This window comes from Callithrix jacchus, chromosome 13 (genome assembly GCF_049354715.1).
Source record: "Callithrix jacchus isolate 240 chromosome 13, calJac240_pri, whole genome shotgun sequence".
Lineage (NCBI taxonomy): Eukaryota > Metazoa > Chordata > Mammalia > Primates > Cebidae > Callithrix > Callithrix jacchus.
The window spans coordinates 69,584,787-69,602,083 of NC_133514.1; the positions used below are offsets into that span (position 1 = coordinate 69,584,787).

The 17,297-nt window shown below is 36.7% G+C and overlaps 1 protein-coding gene and 1 non-coding gene across 15 annotated transcripts in view; one reads left to right on the forward strand and one right to left on the reverse strand.

Annotated features, from left to right (window-relative positions):
• The window catches only part of TAF4B (TATA-box binding protein associated factor 4b), a 196,484-nt gene that overhangs the window by 135,571 nt on the left and 43,616 nt on the right, over positions 1-17,297 (forward strand). For 10 of the 14 annotated variants that reach the window (XR_013525819.1, XR_008476036.2, XR_013525816.1 and 7 more), the window contains one exon: positions 4,534-4,638. Coding sequence is in view for 8 of the 14 variants with exons in the window: in XM_002757136.6 (XP_002757182.1) it covers positions 4,534-4,638 (105 nt within the window). In the remaining 6 variants the exon portion in view is untranslated. Of the gene's footprint in view, positions 1-4,533; positions 4,639-10,103; positions 10,125-17,297 lie in introns of all 14 variants that reach the window. The other 4 variants (XM_008979636.5, XM_035270781.3, XM_008979637.5 and 1 more) reach the window with 1 other exon arrangement.
• Positions 8,020-8,125, reverse strand: LOC118147007 (U6 spliceosomal RNA). The gene has a single exon (XR_004733190.1). It is a non-coding gene; the product is annotated as a U6 spliceosomal RNA (small nuclear RNA).

The following is a 17,297-nucleotide window of genomic DNA, read 5'->3' on the forward strand; positions in this document are numbered from 1 at the left end:
ATGTGAGATGGGTTTCCTGGATACAGCACACCAATGGGTTTTGGCTTTTTATCCAATTTGCCTGTCTGTGTCTTTTTTTTTTTTTTTTTTTTTGAGACGGAGTTTCGCTCTGGTTACCCAGGCTGGAGTGCAATCGCACAATCTTGGCTCACTGCAACCTCGCCTCCTGGGTTCAGGCAATTCTCCTGCCTCAGCCTCCTGAGTAGCTGGGATTACAGGCACACGCCACCATGCCCAGCTAATTTTTTGTATTTTTAGTAGAGACGAGGTTTCACCATGTTGACCAGGATGGTCTTGATCTCTTGACCTCGTGATCCCCCCGCCTCGGCCTCCCAAAGTGCTGGGATTACAGGCATGAGCCACCACACCCGGCTTGTCTGTGTCTTTTGATTGGGGCATTTAGCCCATTTACATTTAGGGTTAATATTGTTATGTGTGAATTTGATCCTGCCATTTTGATGCTGGCTGGCTGTTTTGCCCGTTAGTTGATTTAGTTTCGTCATTATGTTGATGCTCTTTACCATTTGGTATGTTTTTCGAGTGGCTGGTACTGGTTGTTCCTTTCTATGTTTAGTGACTCTTTCAGGAGCTCTTGTAAAGCAGGCCTGGTGGTGATGATATCTCTGAGTACTTGCTTGTTCACAAAGGATTTTATTTTTCCTTCACTCAGGAAGCTTAGTTTGACTGGATATGAAATTCTGGGTTGAAAGTTCTTTTCTTTAAGGATGTTGAATATTGGCTCCCACTCTCTTCTGGCATGTAGGGTTTCTGCTGTGAGATCTGCTGTGAGTCTGATGGGTTTCCCTTTGTGGGTGACCCAACCTTTCTCTCTGGCTGTCCTTACCATTTTCTCCTTAATTTCAACCCTGGTGAATCTGATGATTATGTACCTTGGAGTTGCTCTTCTTGAGGAATATCTTTATGGTGTTCTCTGTATTTCTTGAACTTGAATATTGGCCTGTCTTGCTAGGTTGGGGTAGTTTTCCTGGATAATATCCTGAAGAATATTTTCCAGCTTGGATTCATTCTCTTCGTCACATTCAGGTACACCTATCAAACGTAGATTAGGTCTTTTCACATAGTCCCATATTTCTTGGAGACTTTGTTCATTCCTTTTTACCCTTTTTTCTCTAATCTTGCCTTCTCATTTAATGTCATTGAGTTGATCATCGACCTCTGATATCCTTTCTTCTGCTTGGTCAATTCGGCTGTTGAAATTTGTGTATGCTTTGCCAAGTTCTCGTGTTGTGTTTTTCACTTCCATCAATTCACTTATATTCCTCTCAAAGTTGTCTATTCTCGTTAGCATTTCTTCAAATCTTTTTTCAAGGTTCTTAGTTTCTTTGCATTGGGTTAGAACATGTTCTTTTAGCCCACAGCAATTTCTTAGTACCCACCTTCTGAAGCCTGATTGTGTCAGTTCATCACACTCATTCTACATCCAGCTTTGTTCCCTTGCTGGTGAGGAGTTGTGATCCCTTGTAGGAGGAGAGGTGTTCTGGTTTCGGGTGTTTTCATCCTTTTTGCGCTAGTTTCTTCCCATCTTTGTTGATTTATCTACCTGTCGTCTTTGTAGTTGTTGACTTTCAGATTGGGTCTGTGAGTAGACATCCAGTTTGTTGATGATGGAGTTATTTCTTTCTCTTTATTAGTTTTTCTTCTAACAGTCTTTCCCCTCTGCTGTAGGACTGCTGAGGTCCACTCCAGGCCCTGCTTGCTTGGGTATCACCTGAAGTGGCCGCAGTACAGTAAGGGTTGCTGCTGTTTCTTCTTCTGGTATCTTTGTCCCAGAAGGATACTCGCCAATATCAGTCTGAGCTCTCCTTTATGAGGTGACTCTTTGGATATACGGGGGTCAGGGAGCTGCTTGAGGAGGCAGTCTGTCCTTTATAGGAGCTGAAGTACTGAGCTGCGAGCTCCTTTTTTCATTTAGAGCTGCTGGACAGGTATGTTTAAATCTGTTGCAGCAGAACTCATAAACCCCTTTTTTCTCCCCAGGTGCCCAGTCCCAGGAAGTGAGGGCTGTATTTATCAGTTTACTTTGTGCTGTTGCCTTTTTTTCAGGGCTTCCCTGCCCAGCAAGGAGGCAGCCCAGTCACTGTCTGCCTGTAGAGGCTTTGCTGAGCTGCTGTGGGCTCCACCCTGCTGCCATGTGAACTTCCCTGTAGTCCTGTTTATACGGGTGTAGTTAGAACTGCCTTGCTGATGGTGGCCCACCTCTGCAATGGCGGACTCTCTCTGTAATGGCGGGTTGCCTCAGCAGCAGCAGGCTGCCTCAGCTATGGTGGACTACCTCCATAGGGGTGGAGTGCCTCAGTAATGGCAGACGCCCCTCCCCCACAGAGCTGGACCTTCCCGGGTTCAGCTGTGCTTGCTGTGAAACTCTCAACCCAGAGCGTTTCCAATTGCTCTTTTTTTGTGGGGGTGGGACCAGCTGAGCCTGATCACTTGGCTCCCTGCCTCAGAGCCTTTTTCTTGGTTGAATGGTCGACTCTCTCCCAGGTGTTCCAGTTGCCTGTTGAAAAGGCGTCAGGATCTGTGTGATTGCCTGTGCGGCGACCCACTGCACCGGCTGAAACAGCAGTGCTGAGATTCATGGTGCTTTTTTACCCAGGAATCTCCTGGCCTGGCTCCCTGTTTCAGTCCTCTTTTTAATCAGATGAATGGGCGACGCTGCCTTCCTGGAGCTCTAATTGCCAGCTAAAACAGCGCCCAGACCTGTGTATTTTGTACAGAGAACGGCTGTACCAGGACCCCGGCAAAACAGCTGCTCCCGCTAAAACAGCCACACTGGCGACCCGTGGGGCTCCTCCGCCTGGGAATCTCCTGGTCTGTGGGCAATAAAAATCCATCTGGAAATGCAACGTCCACTCATCCTTTGCGCTTTCACCGGGAGCTGCAATCCTGAGCTGCTCCTAATCGGCCATCTTGGATCTTTTCTGATTTTGTATTTTTAGTAGAGATGGGGTTTCTCTATGTTGGTCAGGCTGGTCTTGAACTCCCAATCTCAGGTGATCACCCACCTTGACCTCCCAAAGTGCTGGGATTACAGGCATGATCCACTGCTCCCGGCTTTAAGTCTCTTTTATAAGAGCACTGACCCTCATGACTTAATTGCCTCCCAGAGGCCCCATCTCCTAATACCAGTCACGCTGGATGTTAGGATTTCAATATTAGACGTTTGGAGGGATACAGACATTCAGAACAGAGCAATTATTTTCTGCCTTACTGAAGATTCAGTTACCTATTCAGTTATTCATGGTCTTTCCCCTAATATTAAAATAATCTGAAGTTATCTTAAGGTGGAATTTATATACTTGGTATCCCCTTAATACTATTACACCACAAACTACTTTTTGTTTTCATCTTGCTCTATTTTTAAACATGTGTTAAAAAATTTTTTGGTTAATGCTCTTTTGAAAGAATATTTACATGTATAGAGTTTCTCAACTGGTTATTTTCAGTTGACTATCTCCATTTTGTTTGAATATGTGACTGTCAACCACCTCCAGGTTTTTTCCTTTTTTCCTTCCATAGTATTAATATTAATAATAAGATTTTGATGGGAATTGAACATTATTTCTCTCTTCTGACAAAGCTTAGGGATTTATATAGTGGTGTTCTATTTTGACTTTCTCACCTTGGTGTTTGTTGTTGTTGTTGTTTTTTAACAGAATACCTAATTTGACACTTAGTTGCCTTAATGAAATAATGCAGTTTCTGCCTTCTAATAGGACATTTTTCATGTATACCCCTGTATAGTTTTGTCCACATATGGAAACATATGCCCTGTAGATTTGAGCATTCTTGATTAAATATGATGAAAGCTGTACAACAAAGCAGTACTAAATCACTTTAGAATTTTGTCCTTAAGATTATAGAGTAAATCTAAGACTTTTATTTGCAAATGAGAAAGTGTGATGTACTGAAGAGGTTTTTAATCAGAGCGCTTTATTCCACATGCTGTTTCTACCACTTACTACTTGTATGGTGCCTTTTATAAAGTTGTCCTAACCTCTTAGAGCCTTACTGTCTCCATTAAAAAAAGACGATTATATGTAATTCTTATATTATAGCAAATACCTTTCAATATGGTTGTGAGAGTTAAGAAAGTGCATTGTAAATTATATAGCATAGTAGAACTATGTGCTATAATGTACAGAAACTCTTTGTTTTAAAGTAAATTTAATCAGAAATGGTTGTTGTTTGACCAGTCTCCAACTTTCTGTTCAAATTATTCTTCAGGCATTTCTTGTCTGTGCTTACACTGGGGAGAAATGAAGCCTTTCTTCTTCTTTTCTGTACTACTTCTTTACCTGAGTTCTGCCTCTTCCATATAGAGATGAAGAACTAAAGAGTTTGTTGGAGTATAAGAATCAGAGAATGTGCCTTTAGCTGTTATGGGAATCTAATGTTTATTTTATATTGTAACTTTATTTGGTGAATACAGAAATAGGCTTAGCAATCAGTTTCTTTTTCCCTCTGAGCCTGAATGTGCGTAAACATTGACTTTTTTTTTCTTCTGTCTTCTAGTTACAGCAATTGGAACTTGCACAGATACAGCATAGAGATGCTAATCTCACAGCTCTTGCAGCTATTGGACCAAGGAAGAAGAGACCACTAGAATCTGGAAGTGAGGTATTGAAATAATGTTCATTATCTTATTTTTAATGTCAAGAAAAGCCAAAAAGAAGCAAAGACTTAAAAATAGTTTATCCTGTTATGCATGTTGTTGCTGCCAGACACTTCTTAAAATTCGTCTTTGCCAATTCTATAAAATATTAATTTTTGCCAGGTTTTAAAGATGTATATCACCTTGAACTTACTACTTATTTCATACTACTTGCTACTTATTTCATACTTTTTCTTTCCCCCATCTCCAGTCATACTGAGTCTTCCAGTATTTCATTTTTTTATTTCTGTACATTTTTTCTAGTGTTTTTATGCAATCCTGTTCCATCTGTCTAAATCTGGTTAATCTTCTGAGACTGAATCTGCCTTCTTATTTCTTCTATGAACCCTGACTATTCATTGCTATACCAGCTTCTCTTTTTCAGAGTACATGTGTTTTGCATGGCATTAATTGCTCCTTATATGAACATTTTCTCTTCTGTTAGATTATAAACTTTTTGAGCAAGGACTGTAATATTAGTCTTTTGTATTCCCCTTAGAATAGACACATGTTTACTCAATAAATATCCTTAATTATTTGGATTTAGAAAGGATCTTACATCTTCGGAGTAATTATTTAAGATAATACTAGCCTTTTAGCTTTAGGAACAATCATCAGGGCTAAGACAGAGGTATGCTAAGAACTCTGGCAGGGCATGGTAGCTCATACCTGTAATCCTAGCACTTTATGAGGCCAAGGTGGGCAGATCACTTGAGGTCAGGAGTTTGAGACCAGCCTGACCAACATGTTGAAACACCATCTCTACTAAAAATACAAAAATTAGCTGGGAATAATGGCAGATGCCTATAGTTCCAGCTACTCGGGAGGCTGAGGCAGGAGAATCACTTGAGCCTGAGAGGCAGAGGGTCACTGAGCCAAGATTATACCATTGCGCTCCAGCCTGGGCGACAGAGTAAGACTCCATCTCAAAAAAAGAGTTCCAAGATGAGGTCACTAATAAAAGAGCTATAGCTCATCTTATTCTTCTCTATATAATTTAAATCTTTTTGAAGCAAGCTTCCCACCAATGTTAATCCTGAACATTGGTAGTTTCTAAATGAATGCCACTCACCTTAATAGATGAAAGATTTAAAAATTCTAGTTCTTTTTCATTTTAAATGTAATATATGAAATACCCCCTCTCCTGCCCAGTAACTACTGTTAAGTTTTTCACATATCCTTCCAGGGATTTGTTATGAATATGGGCGCATATCTGACATGCATTCACAAATCTACATGTGTGGTTTTGTTTTTAGTTAAATGTGATTAAACTATACCTATTATTATGCCCTTGATGTTTTCCCCCTTTCCACAATCTACCTCATATAATTTACTTCCATACTCTTGAAGGGTGTATGGCATCACTGTATTTAAGTAAACATAATTAAGAAAGGGTGTTGTAAATTGTATAGCATAGTAGAACTGTGTCCTATGTAATGTACAAAAACTGACTTTATTTTAAAGTAATTTTCTTTATATCTGAAATGGTTGACTATAGCTGTATCAATCTCTCTCTAACTTACTGTTCAACTTATTCTTCAGGTATTTCCTATCTGTGCTTATACTGTTATATATAGCACCACCCTGCTACAGCGACCATCAATTTAATTTTATTTACTTATTTTTTTATATAGAGACATGTCTTGCTCTGTCATCCAGGCTAGAGTGGCACAATCTTGGTTCACTGCAGCCTTGACTTCCTGGGCTCAAGCAATCCTGCCACCTCTCATCCACTCAAGTAGCTGAGCTACAGGCACATACTATCATGCCTGGCTAAATTTTCTTTTTTTTTTAAGAGACAGGGTTTTCCCATGTTGTTCAGGTTGGTCTGGATCTCCTGAGCTCAAGCAATTCACCCGCCTTGGCTTCCCAAAGTGCTAGGATTGCAGGTGTGAGCCACCTCACCCAAACAGGACCATCAATATATGCTTAATCTTGTTTCATTTATATTTGCATCAACTTTCTTAAAATTTTCATCCCTCAGATTATTTTAAAGTCATTCCCACACTTAGTATTGTTTAATACATAAATATTATTTGTTGCTCATGATTTTTATTAACTATTTAAAAATTATCCTCTAAGTTGTATCAGTTTTTACGTTCATTAGTGTGCCTCTCTCAGCACACTCCCATTAATACTGGGAACTATGTTGGCATCTCATGGCTGGCTGAAAATGCGATTTTTAATAGAAAGTTTAAGTTATGAGTAATTTGAGCGTCTTTTCATATATGAATAGGCATTTTCAATTTTTCTTTTCCCCATGGAGTTATATTTTTCAATCCATTAAGGAAATAGAACAACCCATTTTCCCTGGCCCTGTTTCCTTTCAGTTGGGCTTTGTTCATCTGTAAGTTTTTATTTTTCCTTTAAAAAAAGCCTCAGTCTTTCATTTTTATTTTTGTCTTTTGGGTTTATAGTCAATTTAGAAAGTCATTTCTTAATTAGAATTATGTGTTACTACTTTTATCATTTCACTTTTTAAGTACAAATCTTTGATTCATAGTGAACTTGGGTAAGAGTTGATGTGTGGATTTAGCTTTAGTCCCTCAGTCCTCTCTCATTCTCCCTTAGGCTAATTGTCTCAACACTGCTTACGCAATAATTCTTTCCCTGCTGATTTGAAATGCTACCTTTATTATACACAATTGTATATCAGAAATACAAATTCTCATATTTGGGTCTGTTTCTGTACACTCTGAACCAATGTTTTCTAATTGAGCTTTCTATGAATCACTTCAGTATGCAGTAAGATAGGGCTTCCAAAGCAACAGACTTGTGGTCTTCTCAAACTCAGTGCTGTACACATTTCTTTGACTATAGCTGATAGAATGTTTTTGATTTTGTTTTTTGTTTTGAGATGGGGTCTTACTGTCACCCAGGCTGGAGAGCCATGGTGTGATCTCAGCTCACTGCAAACTCCACTTCCCAGACTCCAACCATCCTCCCACCTCAGACTCTTGAGTAGCTGGGACCACAAGCACATGCCATGTTGCCTGACTAATTTTTTTTTATTTTTAGTAGAGACCGAGTTTCACCATGTTACCCAGGCTGGTCTCAAATTCCTGAAATCAGGTGACCCACTGCCTCAGCCTCCCAAAGTACTGGGATTACAGGTGTGAGCCACCATGCCTGGCCTATTATTTTATTTTTATTTCTTGACTTCTTTATTTATACTCATTTTATAAAGGGAGAGTTTTAGAATTATTAAAACTAAATCTCTTTGAATTGTAATATTTAGATTAGATTTGAGGAATAACTTCCTGACAGCTTTTAAACCAGCTTGAATTTACATCCGTGTATAATCTCTTAACATGTTTTCCAATGACAACATTTTATGAAATATATATAAAAATACGGAATGCTTTATGAATTTGCTTGTTATCTTGCACAGGGGCCATGCTAATCTTCTCTGTATAATTCCAGTTTTAGTATATGTGCTACCAAAGTAAGCATGCCAGCATTCTTTAAGTTTCTCTAAAATGAAGTGGAAACTCCCTAGTAGAGTAATAAAAGGAGGTAGATTGCTGAGTCAACAAATGATTATTGACTTAGCGGGAAGGGAAGGGTTAATTTTATTCCCTTCCCTTTTATTAACCCATGGAATCTTCCATGTCTGCCATGCTTTAAGATAATACTGCTTAAAGTAAGCGGTGTAGATAGCTTTTTATTTGAGAGGAGGGGATGTCTAACTGTATTCACATTTAAAATGTCCAAATGGTATATAAGAGTATTTTTCCCTTGTAAGAAAAGAAGAATATTTAAAATAGCTTTTCCTTGTATATACTTTCTGAAAATTTCCATGCATATATTAGGTTAAACCATATGAACTTGTAATTTTTTTAGGTGAACAATTGTTAAGTATTGGCAGTTTCAGATAGTTCAACCTAATACAATCATTATATATATGTGCTTTTAAAATATATATGTAATAATTATAGTTTACCTTTATCAAGCAATTAGAATGTATTATCTTCATTAGTCCTCACAATTCCTCTGTAAGATCATACTATTGTTTTCCTCAAATGGAAAAATTGTGGTATAGAGAGGATTCATTGCTTACTCAAAGTTCTATAATTACTAAGTAGAAGAACCCAGGTGCATGTCCAAGGAAATGTGCACTGTTAACTAATATAATGGGATCATCTTTAAAGCACTACTCTATGACTTGTTGGACAATGTGTCTTGGGCGTTAATAGGATTCTCTAGAAGGGCATACCAGTAGGACATACATATATACATGTATGTACAGGGCTACTAGAGATGGGAATTGACTTACATGATTATGGAAGCTGGGAAGTCTCACACTATGCTGTCTGCAACCTGGAGACCCAGGAAAGTTGGTGATACAATTCAGTCTGAATGTGAAGTCCCGAGAAACAGGTGAGCCAGTGGTGTGGTGTAACTCTCAGTCCAAGGCTGAAGGCCTGAGAATAGGGGTATAAAATTAATTGGAGGTGGGCCACTCATGTAAATATTGGAATGAGAACCTGGAACTCATGTCTGAAGGCAGAAGATGCATGTACGAGCTCTAGAAGAGTGAATTTGCCCTTTCTTTACCTTTTTGTTCTATCCAGGCCCGCAGCTGATTGGATCATGCATCCTTACATTGGTAAAGGTGGTTCTTCTTTATTCAGTCTACTGATTCAAATGCTAATCTCTTCCCAAAACACAGAGAAACAATGTTTTACCAGCTATCTGAGTAACCCTTAGCCCAGTCAAGTTTGCACATAAAATTAATCATCATAGACATTTTCCCATACTGGTACATATCTACCTGTAAACAAATGGAAATATTCTTAAATATCTGTTATAAATAATGCATCCTGTATCTTCATGTCATCATTTATTTTACAGGATTGATTTATAGAAGTGGAACTTCTAGGTCCAAGGATATGCACAAAATTTAAGAGATACTCATAATGCTTACCAAAAGCATTCTAAAAGTTTCCACTGTGAATGAGTGCCTATTTCCCCATTTTCTTGCTAGCAGCAGATATGATCAATCATTGAAAAATGCTTGTTATTGCATCTCTACCATTCCTATATGCCCTTTTCAAAGGTTGAAGTTCTGTTTTTACATGGAAACATGGTGTAGAAGTGTTGAGCAACCTTTAAATACCCTATATGAGAAATACTTAGATTTTAAAACATTTAAGTATTAAAATCATTTAGGGATAATTTTTTCATAACTTAGAAATGCGTACATTTTCAAATAGAGAACCAGGTTGAATTCTTATGGATAGTTAAATGATCTTAAGTAGGTGTCATTTTCTTTACCATATTTGCTAGTTTTTATCATTTGAGGATGGGGTTAGATTATAATTGAAATATTAAGCCTGAAATTATTTTGGAAAACTCAAAGGCTTAAAATCTTTTAGGGGACAAATAGTATTTCTCAAAGATAATTGTCTGTTTCTGGTTGCTGTTACAGGTGATTCTTCACTCTGAAAAGGTACATACATAATTTAACTAAAAATCTATTCACATGAAAGGCGCAACTTTAATTTGCATTTCCTTAAAGGGCACAGGTAGCAGTCACTCTTTACCTTCATTCTCTTCCACCAGGCTACAGGGGACCACAGTTTTCTGAAGTGTTTATTTATTTGTTATAGCTGACTTATTAACTGTTTAAACAGATTTATTGTCATCTAAAACTTTTTATAAATGTGATATAGATTCAGTAGAATTTAGAGCATGCTGTTACTTTAGACAAAGTGGCTCTTTATATTTTAAGGTTTTTTTCTTTATGTTCTGTTTTGTTCTCACTTCATGAACAAATCTGTCTCACTGTTCATGAATGACCTAAATGTAAATCTGAATTTTAGTTGTGTCTTTAAAATTTTCCAAAGATTTAAAAGTTGACTCTTTGTTGGCTGTCTTAATGTGAAATATGTTAAATTGCATATTATCGGCTTATCCTTTCTTTGCAAGTCTCACATAAATGAGAGAGACTGAAAACATATATTAACAAGAATAAAGAAGAAAGGAGAAAAATGGCAGTAAGGGTATTTAGTAGAATTTGAAAGTTGATTCAAACTAGTGACTAGAGGCATTCTTGCTGAGAAAAGTAACTGGCCTAAGAGAGGAGAGAGGAAGCTTACTGATAGGCAGATGCATTGCTTTTAAATAACAGCAGATTGGCAAGGATCACCAGATATTTAAAGAAAAGCCTTTATGTGAAAGATAAAAGGGAGAATATGGAAAAAAAACAAGGCATGAAGCACAAGGAAACTGAAAAAAGGGAAAAGAAAGGAAATGGAATATATTGCAACCATTACACTAGACTAGAAGGCTATTTGAAAGAAAAGCAGTTGGGGAAAATGAAATACCGCTTTGGAAATGTAAGGTGTAATGAAAGAAATAAGCAATGATAGAAGAGTTAGAAGTTAAAACTCAGGACTGCTCCAAAAAAGTTACTTTCTTTTTAAGACAAAGATGGTGTGCTGGACTTGTATTGTGTCAAACTAGCTAAGCTGGAACTGTTTCCCAGATTTCTTTTGCATCGTTAGCATGGGCCGTGAAGCATTTTGACTTTGAAAGGTAAATGTGAAACTGCAGCCATATTCTTATACTCAGAAGATCAGGGTGAAGACAGCTGATGCTATTTGCAACTCACAGGCATTGCTGGCATGGGCTGGTGTAGGCATTGCCCACCAGCTGGGCTCCTTAGCTCCTCTTCTCTTTCGGCCTCTCTGAACCCTGGGCCAGACCTAGCACCAGATGCAGAGTTACAGCTGAACATGAACTGTTTAACCAGGTTAACAATTACCTATGGCCAAATCTCTGGTAAAACAATTTGTGTCGGCCCCTCTCCCTTCAAAAAGAGAACACGTTTGGATTTTAAAGGCAACATGCACCTCATTTAATCTGAAATGGGGATTGTCCCCCTTTCCATGACCCTTGCTCCGCCTCATTGCCCTAATCAGGAGCTCCAAAGCTTACCCTCTTCTCTTACATTTATTGTGTGGAATCTATCCTCCCACTTTGTCTTACTGTTTTATTTTCAGTGGGCTTTTCACTGTCTGCTCTTTTCAGGTCCCTTTCCTGTTATTGTCACTCTTACCTTTTGACTCCTCAGACTGGTGATTTCTTTTAGCTCCTGCCTTCCTTTTTAATGTGAATTTTTAAATTTAAAATGTTTATATTCATCAAAATGAATATATGTATATTGTAGAAAATATAAAAAGAAATTAAAGGTTATCTAAAGAAAATTTATTGCCAGTTGCTTTCCTCTCAAAGTTAACTAGTTTATATTCCTACCAGTGTTTTGTGAAAGTGTTTATTAGTATCTTATCAATACTGGATATCGTGATTTTAAAAAATAATCCTTGACGGCTTTTGTCGTCTCTCAGTCTTTTGAATTGAATTGTTAATCTTTTTTCCATCCTTTATTTAGAAGTCGTATTGTACTTGTTGAGATGGCATTTGTATTATTCATTCATTCGTTCCTCCCTCTGTTCACCCCGTGGTACCAAGTACAATGGCTAGGTCTCACCTTGCTTGGAATTTAGTAGTCCAAAAAGTTAGCTTTCTTTATCATAACAGTGCTGGATCTATGCTGCTATGGCCTTTTCTGCCTTAACACAAAACATGATTAGGGATGGTGGCCATGATAGACACTTGTCGTTAAACTGAAAATTAGCAGTCTATTATTAGCAAAATATTAAGCTCCTAGAGCTATCTCTGAACCTTTTCAGATTCCCATATCTTTTCCTCAGGTATTTTTAGTTTCTCATTAAGTATTCTAGTCACTGTTCTTCCCAGGGCAAATTGCGTGTTGATGTTGTTTTATGTATAATATTTGAGGCTTTACATGGTATTTTTTTCTTTAAATCAGTTTAATTATAGTTAGCCTAATCATGAACTTATGCTGAGAAAGTTTTGTTTTAAAGACTGTCCCAACTTTAAGACAATTTCTATGAGTTTTCAGGCTCCCAGGAAGCAGTTTTTGAAATTCTCTGCCTGCTTCTGTAATTCAGACTGTTACTCTCCTTAAGTTGTAGTATTCTCACATGATCAGTTATATTGTTATTATTCCATAAGGTGGTACCTGTTTCTTTCTGCCTCTTATGCAGCTGTTTGGTATATGCTTCAGTTACTATGAGAAGCGGGAATTGCCTGTTACATAAGATTACCTGTAGTAAGTATCAGTCAGATCTTAGAGCGTTTTCCAAAGTGATAGATGAGTGCTAATTAACAACAAACCAATATTTATGGGAAAAGTGGTTGGTAACTCTATTAACTTTCCATAGTTTAAATGACAGTTAATTTCTCTGTGAAATTTGTCCCAGTTGGATGTTCAGATTTTCAGTTAATGTTACCCACAATACCAAGTTTACAGGAAAAACAATGAATCTGCCTTAGGTATACCTTGTAACGGTATTTAGTGTACCCTATTTAGCTCCTATTTATGTATGCATTTTTCTCAAGAATTCCATGGACTATTGAGTAGGAGAGTAAACATAGGTTGATTTTGAAGTGTTTATTTGAACTTGTTTTGGCTTATCAATGGTATGCCAACTTTTTTTTTCATTGAGATATAATTTATGTGCAATAAATTCACTTTGGTAAAGTACACAATCCAGCTCTTTTTAGTATATTCAGAAGACTGTGTAGTCATCCCCACTATTTAATCCCATAACATTTTCATTACCCTACAAAGAAATAGCTTGTTTCTTTAGCCATTAGCAGTCATCCTCTCAGTTCCTGACAACCACTAATCTATTTTTTTGTCTGTAAGGATTCACCTATTCAAGGCATTCATATACATAGAATAATATAACATGTGGTCTTTTGTGTCTGGCTTCTTTCACTTATCATAATGTTTTCATGGCCTGCCTATGCTGTAGCATTTATCAGTACTTCATTCTTGTTTTTGATTGAATAATATTCCATTGTAGGGATATGCATTTTGTTTATCCATTCATCAGTTGATGGACATTTGGTTGTTTATGCTTTTGGCTGTTGTGAGTAATGCTGATATGTACATTCATATACAACTTCTTAGATGGTAATATATTTTCGTTTCTCTTATTTCCCTAAGAGTAGAATGTCTGGGTCATATGGTGACTGTATTTGATATTTTGGGGAACTGCCAAACTACTTTCCATAGCAACTGCATGATTTGATTTTCCCATCCACAATGTACAAGGGTTCCACTTTCCCTACATCCTTGCCAACATTTATTATTGTCTTTTAAAAAATTTTATTACAGCCATTCTAATGTGTGTAGAGTAGTATCTCATTGTGGTTTTGCTTTGCATTTTCCTGAAGACTAATGATGTTGAGCAACTTTTCGTGTGCTTGTAGACCATTTGTACATCAACTTTCTAGAAATAAGTTCAGTTTATCTATTTTTTTGTTCGGTTGCTTGTGTTAGTTGTCATATCCAAAAAAACCATTACTTAACCCAGTATCACAATGATTTATACCTATGTTTTCTTCTAGGAGTTTTATAGTTTTAGCTCTTACATTTACATCTTTGATCCATTTTGAGTTAATTTTTGTTATGTTGTGTGAGGTAGGAGCCCAACTTCCTTCTTTTGCATGTAGCTATCCAGTTGTCCAGGCATCAGTTTTTGAAAACATTCTTTCCCCGTTGCATGGTATCAACAGCCTTGTCAAAACTCAGTTGATAATAGATATATAGAATTATTTCTAGACTCTCAATTCTATTTCATCAATCTATGTATCTGTCTTTATGCCAGCACCACACTGTCTTCTTGATTACTATAGCTTTGTAGTAAGTTTTTAAATTGGGAAGTGTGAGTCTTCCAGCATGTTTTCAAGATCATTTTGACTATTAGGAGTCCTTTACATTTTAATGTGTATTTTAGGATCAGCTTGTTAATTTCAACCAAAACAAGGTAGCTGGTATTTTGACAGGAATTGCATTGAATATATATAGACAAATTTGGACAGTATTGCCAACTCAGCAGTATTAGTCTTTTCATTGATAATTCCTGTTTCTTTAAACAATGTTTATAGTTTTCAGTATACAACCCTTGTACCACTAGCTAAGTTTTTCCTAAGTATTTTATTCTTTTTGATGCTGTTGTACATAGCATTGGTTTCTTAATTTTATTTTTGGATTGTGCATTGTCAGTGTATAGAACTACTATACATTGATTTTTTTTTTTTTATCCTGCAGCCTTGCTGAACTTGTTTATTATTTCTAATCATTTTTTTGTGAGTTTTTTGGGATTTTCTATATACAAGATCATGTCATCTGCAAATAGTGATACTTGTATTTCTTTAATTTCCGGGTGCCTTGTTATTTCATTTTCTTGCCTAATCGTCCTGGCTAGAACCTCCAGTACAAGTTGAATAGAAATGGTGGAGCAGATCTCCTTTTTTATTTCAGAATTTAGGGGAAAAGAGTTCAGACTTTCACCATTAAGTTTGATGTTAGCTGTGGGTTTCTCATAGATGCTTCTTTTTTTAAGGTTATGGAGGTTTCCTTTCTATATTTCTGGTTTGTTTAATCTTTTTATCATGAAAGAATGTTAGGTTTTGTCAGATGGCTTTTTCTGCCTCTTGTGAGATGATCGTGCGCTTTTCTTTTTCCCCTCCTTTAACTAAAGAAGGTATATTTTATTGATTGGTTTTTATGTGTTGAACCCACCTTGTATTCCTGGGATAAATCCCACTTAGTTATTGGTATATAGTACTTTTTATACACTGTTAGTTTCTGTTTGCTAGTAATTCATTGAGGATTTTTGCATCCATATTCATAAGGAATATTGATCTGTAGTGGGGTTTTCATGATGTCTTTATTTCATCTTGGTATCAGGGTAATACCATTTTTGGACAATGAATTAGAAAGTGTTCCCTCCTCTCCTGTTTTTTGAAGTTTGTGAAGTATTGGTGTTAATTCTTCTTTAAATGTTTGATAGATTTCAACAGTGAAGCCATCTGGGTCCTGTGCTTTTCTTTGGGAAAACTTTATTGATTATTAATTCAAACTCTTACTTCTTCTAGGATCATGTGCCAGTTTAATTCATCTTGTACTTCTTAGCACTAGACATGGATGTGGTCTTGTATCCTTTTTTATTCTTTGTTCTTCCCCTCAGTGTCCCTTCTTAACTTTGCATCTATGAGTAGATGCTAGAAGCCTAGCAAATCTTGTCATTAAATGGTTATGTTATGTTTTTATTGCAACATGAAAGGCAAGTTTGGATATTAAAACCATAAAGTAGATTAATTATCTGCTTGCTTTAGCTTTGAATATGTTATTCAAGGGGATTTAGTTGTTTGCTACTACTCTTCTGGCACAAAGAATACCATGGGAATACCCTAGTGTTTTGTTGCTTTGTTGTTTTAACCCATATTATACGTAAATGGGCCATTCACAGGGTCTGTTCATGACAGGTCATCTTCTGGAGTTATTACTTCCTCTTAGTAGTATGCTAGTGTTATTTCTTGTGTGTTACATTTGTTGCACTTGACAGTGCTTTCAGTGGTTGTATCTGGCTTCCCCAATTAGGGATGTCATCCAAATCAGTTATTCTTCATCCTTCCAAATTAGTATTACATATAGCAAATAAAAGCATATATACTTGTCCTTGGAGGTTAAGTAAAGGTAATTGTTAGTGAAATTAATAGTTTTGGAAATAAAATCGTAAGGTAAATTAAGTCTGGTAATTCGATTTTTTTTTTATGCTGCTTACATGTGCTTTTGACCATTAGCTTATAGACTGTTCTCAGCTGTTGTGTTTTGACACAATGATTCAGTTAAGGTTGGGGTGAGTTGTGTGCTACTGGCATTTGGTGGCTTGGGGCCAGCAATACTAAATATTGCACAGTGTGAAGGGACAAATCCACTTAATTTAGCTACCCAGAATTCTAATAACATCTCCATTGAGGAACACTGATACATAAATTTCTCAAGCATTTCAGTAATATTTATAATATTGAATTACCATACTCTAGGATTTTACAGTATCTTCCAGGTAACTTTTAATTTATAAACATCTTTTCACATAAGTATTGGAATAAACCTTTCTTTGTCTATATTCTCTGTAGCTTCATAATGTTTGTGGATATAGAATGCCAGCCTGACAAACTTCTCATACTTCTATACCAAAGTACACCAGATATAGGAAAGAGTAACCATTTTCCTTTTGGGGAAGTCTTCAGGAAGGGTTGACTTTGAAATCTCAACTTTAAGTTAAAAATTCAAATTAACTTTGCATTTGCTTTTCAGCTCCAGGTATAATTTATGTACAATAGAATGTATTGGTTTTAATTGTGACCACTACCCCACATCAAGATATAAAACATTTCTATGACCCCCAGAAAATTCTATCATGCCTTTTACCACCTCCAACCCCCTCTGCAATTACTGATCTGTTACCATAGCTTAATCTTGCCTGTTTCAGAACTTTGTAGAATTCAAAATCATACGATAATTTATTCGTTTCTGAAATATTTTACTCATAATGTTTTTGAGATTTATTCACATTATGCATATCGGTAGCACATTCTTTTTTAGTGCTGACTTGTCTTCTATTGTATAGATACTTCATAATTTGTTTATGGAGAGTTACTGGCTCTTCTCAATATTTGGCTAGTATGCATAAAGCTGCTTTATCCTTATAAAGTTTCGTCCTTGTAAAAGTCATTT